An 11,150-nucleotide genomic window follows, 5' to 3' on the forward strand; every position below is an offset into this window, starting at 1 on the left:
CAAATCCCGCCCTTCCGTCCCTCTCTGCCGGCGGGGGGGGGGGGGGGCTTCCTTTCGGTCGTCCTCCTGCCCGTCGGCTTCGCTGGGCGCCCGCGGGCGGGGTCGGGGGAGTTCGGGAGGAGGAGAAAGGCGGCCGGGGGGGGGAGCCTCCGGGGCGCGGGGGGAGCTGCAGGAGGGATCCCGAGCGAGGCCGCCTCAGGGCAGCGCCGCCTTTGCCCCCCTCCGTCGGGGCCAGGGGGCTGCAGGGGGCGGGCGGGGTCGGGGCGCGCCTGCTGTCGGGGGCGGGCGGGCGGGGGGCGGGGGGCGGGGCGTGCGGGGCCGTATAGGGGTGGGCGGGCGGGCGGGGGCCGCGGTGGTGTCGCTCTCGGCCTCCGACGGGGCTGCCATGGCGGGCAAGGCGCTCGCGCTCCTGGCCCTGCTCGCGCTGCTGCTGGCCGCCCTGCTGCGCCGCTCGGCCGGTGAGTGCGCGGGGGGGGGGGGGGGGAGGCCCCAGGCGAGCAGGGAGACGCCTCGCTTGGCCGGCTGCGAAGTGCGCGGGGACGGGGCGGCCGAGGCGGGAGCAGGGAGCTGGGCAAGCGGCGCAGCGCACGTCGGGGCGGCGGGTGGCGGCAGCGGACTGGCGGGGGCTCTCCGGGACGGCGCCCTTGCCTTTCCTCGCGGGCCGCCGGGACGTGCAGGGGGGGAGCCGGCCGCGAGCCGCTTGTCTCCTCCGGCAGCCTGCTTTGGGGCTCCCCCGACAACGCGATCCTCCTGCAGCAGCGGCGGCGCCCAAGCCGGCGGGAGCCCCTCGCAGAGCTCAAGTCCGGGTGGACCTGCAGCCTCCCCGGCGGGGGCGCCCCCTCCCCCCGCCCCCCCTGAGCCTTCGCCCCCCAGCCGCCATGGGGGGCCGGGGGCGGCGGCGGCAGTGGAGCCGGCTGCTTCGGCCTGGCTTTGCCCGGAGCAGCGCAGCAAGAGCCCCTCGGGGGCTGCGGGGCCACAGCCCTGCTGGAACACCCCCCCCCCCCCGCCCGGGGCCGGAGCGGTCTTTGCGCTGCTTGACTTCAGTCTCCCCCCCCCCCCCCGGTCTGGCTTCCTTGCTGTAGCGAAATGATGTTTCGAGGGGGGGGGCATACCGCGGCTGGAGGCCCCTCCGGGCAGTGCCGCTTTGCCCTTTGGAGCTGACACACCGCGCGAGGAGAGGGGAGGGGAGGGCGGTTCATGCGGATCAGGACCAGGGAGGTGTGTGAAAAAAGCCGGGCAACAATTCCCCTCCCTTGCGATTCTCCCCCAAAGGGCAGGCCCAGCAAGTACCCCTCCCCTCCCCTCCCCCCCCCTCAGCAAGGAGGGCAAACCTCTGCTCCACCTCCCGGGCAGCCTGGATTAGGTGCTTCCCCCGTCCCCTTGGGGGGCAGGGTGGCTTCCTTCTCCGCGGGGACCTGCCCCAGGGATTGTGCTCTCTCAGGGCACCAAGAAAACCAGCCTGCCCGATGCCTTCTCTGCACTGCAAAGCAGCTGGTTTCCACAATAGGTGGGATAGCGGTCCACGATGGATCTGGGCCCCTGAGGTTGCAAGAGGGAGGATCACACAGCTAGAAAAGCACCAGGCAGCCAGAGACCCCCCCCCTCCCTCTTTGCTCTGTGTGAGTGTGTTGCTTTACTTCTCCCACCTGCCTTTTCATGCGGCCTCAGGTCAAATCCTTTGGCAGGAATAACTCCCGAGGAGCCCAGCAGCCCATTGCCGCCTTTATGTTACCTAATTGCCACCGGCCACACTGGACAATTAGCCGGCTCCTCATCTTTTGTCTCTCAAACCCCACAAGCACCAGGATTAGAAGGTTGAGATCAGAGCCAGAGGGCTGGGGGTTTGTCCCACCTCCGCAGGGGAGAGGAATGAAGCTTCTCATAAGCACCAATGAATCCTGTAATCTCTCCTTCAGGGTAATGGCAGTTGGAGCCTGCTGCTGATATCTTTTTCTCCCTTCCAGGAAAGCCCATCAGCCTGACCTACCGCTGCCCCTGCCGCTACATCGAGAGCAAGGTGGCCAAATCGCACATCAAGCACGTCAAGATCCTGACCTTCCCTGGCTGTTCACTCCAGATCATGTAAGTGGGGATGCAGCTTTTTGCGGTTCAGACTTGCTTCCAGAGAGCCCCTCGGCCACAGAAGCTGCTGATCATCAAATTTGGATTTGAATCCACTTTGGGCTCTCTGATTAGCTTTATTAATTGCAGACCAAAAGGACAGCTTCGTGTCCAATTGGAAGAGGATTCTAGAAAGCTAAAGGTGGGGGAAATGCAGAGGGAAAAATATATTTACAACATATTTTGTTTCCCAGTTTGCAAAAAGAAAAAGAGATCCAAGCGTAAGGGGCTAGAATTGTTCCTGGGGGGTGTATATAGATTGCAGGGCAGTGGGGTTAATTCTCATCTGTCTGGTGGAGAAAACAAAACAGCAGTGGTGTTTCTTCCGGAATAATCCATCCAGGAACCAAAAGCCGGGGCCAGAGAATGTGCCCATCTGCACCCTTGACTGGGGGGGGGGTGTTATCTGAAAAAGGCAAAAACATTGACCGCCTTCTACTAATTTTCCACAGAGGGGATGTTTATACCCGAACGTGTTTGTGTGTTTTGGTTTTTGGAAAATAGAGCCCAGTTTGAGGACAATAGCAACAAAAGGGTTTTGATTCCTGACTGTAGAAGGTGCAGAAAGCAGCCCTCGCCTCCCTCACTTGCGTTGTGAGCAGGGGAGAGCAAAGACAAGGTCAGAGGGAGAGAATTTCAGGGTGACCAAAGTTTGGGGAGGGATGGTGGTTCAGTGGTAGAGCATCTGTTTGGTAAGCAGAAGGTCCCAGGTTCAATCCCTGGCATCTCCAAAAAAGGGTCCAAGCAAATAGGCGTGAAAAACCTCAGCTTGAGACCCTGGAGAGCCGCTGCCAGTCTGAGAAGACAAGACTGGCTTTGATGGACCGAGGCTCTGATTCAGTATAAGGCAGCTTCATATGTTTATTCCCAAAAACCTGATGATGTGTGAACGGGGATTTTAGGGAGAATGGTCTGCTTACAGGAATTGCAGCTGCTGGATTAGTAACACATTACATTTCTCTACATGAAAGTGAATGTGGGATAGTCAGGGTTTCCTCCAAACTTAGGAACTTGTGATAGTGCCACAAATGGGTGAACTCCATTCCTATTGCCAATGTGTGTTTTCAGGATGATGCCAGTTCAGGGGCATTGTGTGGGGTGGTGGTGAGTGGGATGCGTGTGTGTGCCCCACAGAACTCTACCTAGCAAACAGCTGAAGATCTCCATCTTATAATCTTTGGAATTTAGCAGAGAAGGTTCCCCCGGGAGTGGGGGGTGGGTGGGAATGTGGTTGTGACCTTGCAAGAGGGAAAGGCGAGATGTCTGGACTCCGCAGAGGCTGCACGTTTTGTAAAAGGCAGTCAAGGAAGTGGCCGAGCTTATTTGCCAGAATCTGCAAAAGGACGGGAAGTAAATCTAAAGCCTGAGAAACAGAATGGCTCAGGATCGAGATGCTTGTAAATAGCAGCTCGTGGGAAGCTCTGGTTGGAATTGGGATCCAAATACTCTGCTTCTGCCAGCAGGACTGATAGTAGCCCTGGGGGCTGGTTGAGGTCAGGAAAACAAGGTAGGAAGGGCTGACCTCTCCCCCCCCCCCCCAAACGCTGGTTGGAATTGGAGCCTGTTGTGGCTGTCACTGACTGAGCCCACAGACAAGTTTTGGAGTTATCAGATTTGGTGAAATTTAGTAAATTAAGTGTGTATTCAAACTCTGCCATATGGCATTAGAATTATTTTTCAGTTTCCAGTACTGATTGTGATTCTTTGGACTTACTATAAGAAGACTTTTGCCACGGCAGTTTACTTTAAGGTCATATCTGTTCTGCATTCTTGATTCTGTTATTTTCCTTCTCATTTTCTGATATAAAGATTAAGGGGTTGGATCCAGACTCCATCACTGGATGGAATGTTCTGGATTCCCCCCGCATAGTAGCCCCCTGATGCTGTTGGTGGAATGCTGGGGTGGGGAACTGGTGGACAAGGGAATTGGTGGAGATTAAAAAGGTGCCAAATAGTAGAAATGGGCATTGGGATGGAGATCTTACCTCTTCTCTTCCTCTGATTTTACCTGGATCAAGACTCCATCCGTCTCTTTCCCCAGCCTAGCCCTTTCTCTTTCCCCTTTCTTCTTGCCCGTTTTCATGCCCCATGCCATGTCTGAGGGTGGCACAAACATCAACATGATCTTGCAATCCCTCTCCCATTGCAAAAGGGAAAAAATGGTTAACTAGTTATGAAGAATACTTCCTCTAAGCTCAGGAGTCTTGTGAGCAAAAATTCTGCTTTGTGAGCTACTGGCATTCAAGTTGTTAGCTACTGCATAAATTAGTTTGCTCTGGGGCCATTTTTCCTGAGCTAAGACAAAAATGTGTGAGCAGAGGCTAAAAAACTGTGAGCTAGCTTGCACTAACTCAGCTTAGAGGGAACACTGGTTGTGAGACAAGCTATTTTTTTTCATTTTTACTTCATTTTCACCCCTTATGTCTCTGCTGTTGGGTCCCAAAACAGCTCACATTGTCCTGGTCTCTTTTGTTTTGTCCTCAAGATTACCCTGTGAGGTAGAAGAGCTGGTTTTCATTTAGGAGCCTTTCAAAGACCAGGAGGGTCTGTGGGGAGAAGCATTTGAGAATCAAAGCCCTCCTCCCTATGGTATCTGACCTGGGGAGCTTAGACTCTGGAAAGCTTCTGCCCCCAAAATCTTGTTGGTCTTTCAGGGGCTACTGGACTGGTCTGCAGACCAGTGTGGCTGCCCTCCTGAAGCTGCCTGTGAGGTTGGTGAGGCCGAGTAAACGTGGCTGGCCTCAAATCACAGGTTCCATGGTAGAGTTGCGGGGGGGGGGGGGACGGAGGGTGTCATACCAGGCACCCCACATTTTCCTGGCTAAGCAAGCAGCCACTGTTGCAGGGTCTGCAAGAGACAATAAAATAGAGAGTGGGAATTTTAGGGATGCAAACCCTGCAGAAATTGACTGGTGTGTGTGCGGAAAAGATGCATGGATAGTTGCAGGTGCCTTCATGCTGCATGCAGGAGCTGTGCTGACAGTTTCCCAGGCTGCTGCCAGTATTTCCCTTGGCACACGGGGATCAGCTGAAAGACTGCCAGTTCAGTAGCATTTGAGTCAGCTCGAGCACCTGGAAAGGACCCGATGTGCTCATGCAAAGCGGCCGCGGAAGAAGGTGGCCTGGGCTGGCCTTCCTTCCAGCATGAGCAAAGAACGTAAACGCCTCTTGGTTGTGGATTTTGTGAACTTTAAAAAAAAAAATTGCAGCTACATAAAAATGCAAGGTTTGAGTCCCGGAGCCCCTTGGAGACCGACCAGATTTATCAGGTAGAAGCTTTAGCGAGTCGGTGCTCCTGGGGTTGAATTTTGCTCTTCTCCAGCAGACCAACATGGTCACCAAAATTGATAAAAATTCTCATTCCCCAGGCAAATAAACAGAGAAGGCCAAACCAGGATGAAATGCAGTTTTCTCTGTCTCACTTCCTGCCAGCGATTCATCTGAGGAGGCAGAACTCTTGAACCTCCAAGGAGATGTTTCACCTGTTGAGTGGAGAAAGTAGCCCCAGATGCCCCAGCAGGCAGTTTAAACAAGACACATCATCATTGCAAGGGGGGGAGGGGAGCTGTTCATGATGATGAGCTCAAACGGGGTGGCTGGCTGGCCTGGCCTCCCTCCTCTTTCTCCCTCACATGGTTTAAGAGAGTTTTGAGTCTCACTCCATTTGAATTTAGACATTCAACAAATTGAGATTTAGGTCGCTGGACGAGTTTGGGTGATTTCTGTGCTGCCATTGCAGCTTGCTTCTCTGGGGCTTCCATGCAGCAGATTCCCTTGTGCTTCCCCTGTCCTGGTCCTCTTCCAGGGCTGCCTTCCCCTCCTCCCCCGGGATTTTCCATTTCTTAAAAAAGTTGGCAGTTATCGTGTTTGATCCAGGGGGGCAGCTGTGTCGCTCTGAAGCAACAGAACAAAGTTAAAGTGGCACCTTTAAAACCAACAAAGTTTATTCTGGGTATAAACTTTCATCTGCATGCATGCAAAAGCTTATATTATATATTAAATTTTAGATTTTATATATTTTAAATTGGTTTTTTACTGTTGACTGTTTTTATGATGTAACCTGCCCTGAGCCTGTTCTACACGAAGGGCGGGCTACAAATCAAATAAATCAAATAAAAATATACCCAGCATAAAACTGCTGGATGCACTGTGTTGCATGTGCGCAGAAGATTATACTCAGAAGAAAAGTGTTGGTCTTAAAGGTTTAACTGGAATTAAACCTAGTTCTCTTATAGTGTTAATAACGCTATAATTACATGTCTTGTCGTGTTTCTTGAATTCCGATCTCTCATTTTCTAGTTCTTTTTTGCAGGTTGATGGCAAACATGCATTGGACTCAGGACTCTGCAGCCATCATCCGTCTGAACTGTCCTGTATTATAGCACCTTAACTGTTCTGGTTTTAATTAATTTATTTAAATGTATTTTATAGTATAATGTATTTATTGTAATCATGGCACTTTCCATGTCTGTAAGCCGCCCTGAGCCTGCCTTGGCGGGGAAGGCGGGATATAAATAAAAATTATTATTATATTATTATTACTATTATCATTGAGTGGACAAAGAACCGCCACCAAATTGGGGGTGGGTGGGGGAGAATGGGATATTTTGTCCTCTAAAGGGTGTGACATTCACTTTTTGAACTGATATGCATCGGTGTATTTTGGGTGAAAGGAAACCCTCCGGGAAACTTTAGGTATTTCAAGAGAATATTTTCACGGTGTATGTTGGGTATGGTAAATACTGATTGGTGTGGGAACTTCATTCTGTAGAGTGAGTTGTATATAAACTTACGAAATACAGTTGAAAAATCCATTGTGCTTTGAAAAGTCAGACTTTTCCTCGGTCTGCCTTTTCCTGTGATGTGTCAGGCACGCACTCTCCAGATCTCTAGCTGTGGAGAAGATGCTGCTAAGTCCCAGCTGGCTTCCAGTGACCCCTGGTGGGGTTTTCCAGGCAAGAGACCAAGAGAGGCTTTCTGTCATTGCCGGACTCTACAGAGCCACCCTGGACTCCCTCGGGGCTCTCCCAGCCAGCCAGCCCTTCTTAGTTTCTGAGATCTGACAAGATTGGGCTTGCCCCCAGCCCTCAGGTTCCCGATATTCCATGGAATTCCATGTGTGGTCAGAATGGAAAGAGGCTCGACCAACTGGGAACATGAAACAAACAAAAAACCCTTACAAAATATTTTGTTTGGGGGGGAGAGGGGTATGTCCATTTGGGTTTTCTTTGTGTTGTAGAATTGTTTTTATGTTAATAGAATATTTTGTCTGAAGAAGGAGTTTTGCTGCCTCTTTCTGCCACTTTGGCAGGGAGATTCTTTATGCACCAGAAAAGACAGTATCTGGATAGTTTTAAAAGAGCAGAGGTCTGGATGTGGAAATGGGTTTACTTCTGACGCCTGGTGAAATGAAGCCACCTTGAGAGAGGGAGGGAGGGAGGAGGGGTGTTTTACGGCTCCTGTCCCCCTGGAGTTGGTGCCCAGGAAGCCATTAGGCTGTGTTGGGGCCTGATCTGGCCTGCTGCATGTGCGGGGAATGGGATCACTTTGGTGCCCCTAAGAAGAGCCGTTGTGGCATCTGCTCTCATTTGCTCCTGGAACCCAGTCTGTTTGTGCTGTCTTCTAGAGCCAAGTGCTGAGATTGAGTAGCTGCTTTGATTTGTCTCTGTCCTGAGCTGGGTGGCCCAGGAGAGCCCAATCTCACCAGATCTCAGCAGCAGAGTAGGGTGTTCAGTGTTCCCTCTAAGCTGAGGTAGCGTGAGCCAGCTCACAGATTTTTAGCCTCCAGCTCACACATTTTTGTCTAAGCTCAGGAAGGATGACCCCAGAGCACAATAATTTCTGCAGCAGCTCCCAACTTTAATACCCGTAGCTCACAATGTAGAATTTTTTGCTCACAGGACTCTACAGCTCAGAGGGAACATTGGCCCTGGTTACTACTTGGATAGGAGACCACCAAGGAAGTCCAGAGTCGTTGTGCAGAGGGAGGCAATGACTCTTGCCTTGACTTAGGTGGGCCAGGCTAGCCCGGTCTCATCAGATCTTGGAAGCCATACAGGGTCAGCCCTGCTTAACACTTGGATGGGAGATCCCCAGGTGGCTCTATAGAGGCACAGACAATGGCAGACCACCTCTGAATGTTTCGTGCCTTGGAAACTGCCTGGGATCGCTGTAAGTTGGCTGCGACTTGAAGGCAGTTTTCACTGCCACTAAAAATACGCTCGGCTCCCAACTGGCAAAGTTTGTTTTGAACAAAGGTGCATGTGGGTGAAGTCAACAGAGTGATTGATTCCTGCAACAGCTTCTTGTGTCAGTCGACTTCCTTTATGGCGCTGAACCGGAGCTGAAGCTGATGATCTGGGTTTTTATTCTGTGATTCTTTTCTTCTTTTCTGGCAGTGCCAAACTGAAGAACAGCAACAAGCAAATCTGCATCGATTCCAAGCTGAAGTGGCTTCAGGGGTATCTGGAGAAATATGCACCCAAGTAAGCCAAGAGCCGAAAGGATTTAATTGCTGACACATCCCTGGTGACCGGCTGCAGCTGCCAGGCCTGGCTCTCCCTCTTGGGCCCTTCGGAGGTGGGGGGGGGGCTGTGTGTCTTTTTCTATTGAAGCCAATCAGCAGTGTGCGGCCCTGCCTAATAGTGCAAGAGGCCCATAAAAGGCCCAAGAGCAATTTTGGGGCTAGTGAGACCATTCCCAGTTAAGCCTCGACAAACCAGGACAGCCCCGTTGCCTGAAGGGCCGGCTTCATAACTTCACCCTCTGCGAGCAGAGATGACAGCGTGACTTGTGGACTTCAGGGCAGTCGTGTATCAGACAAGCACGAGTAGGAAGCTGCTGAGAGGCGGCATGATGGTTGTGCTGAGGTCTGCCCCCTGGCAGTGCCATTCTTGTGGGGTGGTGCCCCTTGCAGCAGATCTCAGCCAGCTTCTGCTTGAGAGAAGCCCTTCAGGAGGGGAGAGGAAGTCCAGCAACCGGAGGGAGATCTCCTCAGTGCCGAAGGTAGTTCTTGGGGCTGCCCATTCTTGCCTTCATTACGATGCTTTTGCTTCTTCATTTAGTCATGCTGACGGGTGGATGAAACTCAGCCTGAGGTTTCTTCTCAGCTTTGCTTCTCTTGCTTCCTAAGGCTGAATGTTGTTGAAAATGTGAGCCCGGTGATCAGAAGGGGCAGAAGTGCAAACATGGCTCAGGTGCCCATCTCTCCTGGGGATACCTTTGCATTTCCTTGTTGCCTTGTGCAGTCTTGAGCCACTGGGGAAGATCCTGGCTGCTGAGTTGTGCGTTCCACACAAGGTTTGTGCACATCCTTCTCTAAAGCTGCCTAAGGATCAAAAATGGAAACTCCTCTGCGCACAAATGTGGAAACCTCATCTGCACAAACTCCCAAGGTCTGTGCACGTCCCTCTGTTAAGTTGCCTGAAGACAAAATACGGAAGCTCCCATTCTGGGAATGTTGTTTTCCTCTCCCTGCCTTTATGTGATCAGTTGATTTCTGATTGAATGGACCTTTTCCAGATTCACAACAATAGAAGGACCTGGTCCAAGATGTGTCAAATGGTGCAATAAATCTGGTCCTATGCTAGTTTTGGCACATATTTGATGTACCAGTCAGCTAGGCATGTCCTGTATGAATATTCCCTCTTCAAAAATGCTGGTCACAATCCCCCAGGAAGATCTGCATGAGTCCCATTTAAAAAAAGAGGTCCTTGGTGGATTTGGACTCTGCTTCCAGCTTTTCTCTGAGCTGGTTTGTCCCTCTGCATAGCATTGATCAGACACAAAATCTCCAAGAAGTTTTACTATTATCTGACAGTTGAGGGATATCCCTGAACTGCAGCCATGCTTATAAATGACTAACAGTTGTAACATGAATATTTACAGCTATTTTAATGTAGCTTATCAATAGCTTCTATCGTTGACTCGTACTGATATATTTACACATGCTAGCAATCGATGTGACAAAACATTTCTTAATGCAAAAGCCCAACTGTATCTGGGGATTTATTTTTCTGAAAGAATAAATACTTTTTTTAGATGGGTTGTTGTAAGTTGTTTAAATTCCCTGATCTGTGTGTGTGTTTTGTTGTGTGCGTGTGTGCACGCCTGTCATTTCTTGCCTTCTGGCCTAAAGCTTGCACACAGAGGGGGATGCAGCTGTTGGAACTTCAGAGTTTGGGTTGATGGTGAAGCGAAATTTTGCCATCCAGAAATCAGCTTGCGGCAGGCTCTGTGGCTTCTCACTCTTCTGTGCAGGGGGGGACAGCATGGCCAGAAGGCACCAGTGGCCACAGTCCAGAACAGATCCATGCAGAGATTTAATAGGCAGGCTCAGATATGGGGAGTCTTTTGTTTAAAAAGTCCTTCATGGAAAGTTCAGGTGCAGATGGTATCCCAAAGAGCCTCTGAGTTTCACCGCTTAGGGTTTTGTTGTGTTAGACACTGAAACGGGTCTCCACACATGTCTTTAGGTTTATATCGGTTGGGCGGAGGGGGGGGCAGTGTTGTTGAAGCATTTCCCTGCTCCTTGTAAACAACATCTTTGTAAATCACAAGTGAACAAACAAAAGATTTGGTTTATTACATTTGGGGTGCAGGCAGATTCCCACTTCATTCTTAGCCAATGTAGAGAAATCTCATGGAGCTGGAATTAGTTTTATCCATTTTTATTGTTGTCAATACACCTAAGGAGCCCTGTGGCACAGAGTGGTCAGCTGCAGTACTGCAGCCCACGCTCTGCTAACGACCTGAGTTCGATCCTGGTGGAAGCTGGGTTCAGGTAGCTGGCTTGAGGTTGACTTAGCCTTCCATCCCTCTGAAGTTGGTAAAATGAATATCCAGCTTGCTGGGGGTAAAGTGTAGGTGACAGGGGAAGGCAATGGCAAACTACCCCATAAAAAAGTCTGCCACGAAAACATCTTGATGGGACATCACCCCATGGGTCGGTAACAATTTGCTTCTTGCACAGGGGACTACCTTGACATTGAGATGAGCCCTGTGGCGCAGAGTGGTAAGCTGCAGTACTG

At 51.2% G+C, this 11,150-nt stretch overlaps 1 protein-coding gene across 1 annotated transcript; it reads left to right on the plus strand.

The window, feature by feature from the left end:
• The first annotated feature begins 355 nt into the window (after nucleotides 1-355).
• CXCL12 (C-X-C motif chemokine ligand 12) lies at nucleotides 356-10,162 on the plus strand. Its single transcript, XM_060240774.1, has 3 exons — nucleotides 356-458; nucleotides 1,965-2,082; nucleotides 8,520-10,162. Exons 1-3 carry the CDS (start codon nucleotides 386-388, stop codon nucleotides 8,608-8,610), a joined length of 282 nt encoding a protein of 93 aa, XP_060096757.1. The 5' UTR covers nucleotides 356-385; the 3' UTR covers nucleotides 8,611-10,162.
• The last annotated feature ends 988 nt before the right edge of the window (nucleotides 10,163-11,150 follow it).

Source organism: Heteronotia binoei, chromosome 6 (assembly GCF_032191835.1).
Source record: "Heteronotia binoei isolate CCM8104 ecotype False Entrance Well chromosome 6, APGP_CSIRO_Hbin_v1, whole genome shotgun sequence".
Taxonomy (NCBI): Eukaryota; Metazoa; Chordata; class Lepidosauria; order Squamata; family Gekkonidae; genus Heteronotia; species Heteronotia binoei.

Coding starts and splice junctions, on each gene's coding strand:
- CXCL12 (XM_060240774.1), top strand. CDS start 386: ATGGCGGGCAAGGCGCTCGCGCTCCTGGCCCTGCTCGCGCTGCTGCTG. Junction 459..1,964: donor CCTGCTGCGCCGCTCGGCCG/GTGAGTGCGCGG, acceptor TCTCCCTTCCAG/GAAAGCCCATCAGCCTGACC. Junction 2,083..8,519: donor GGCTGTTCACTCCAGATCAT/GTAAGTGGGGAT, acceptor CTTTTCTGGCAG/TGCCAAACTGAAGAACAGCA.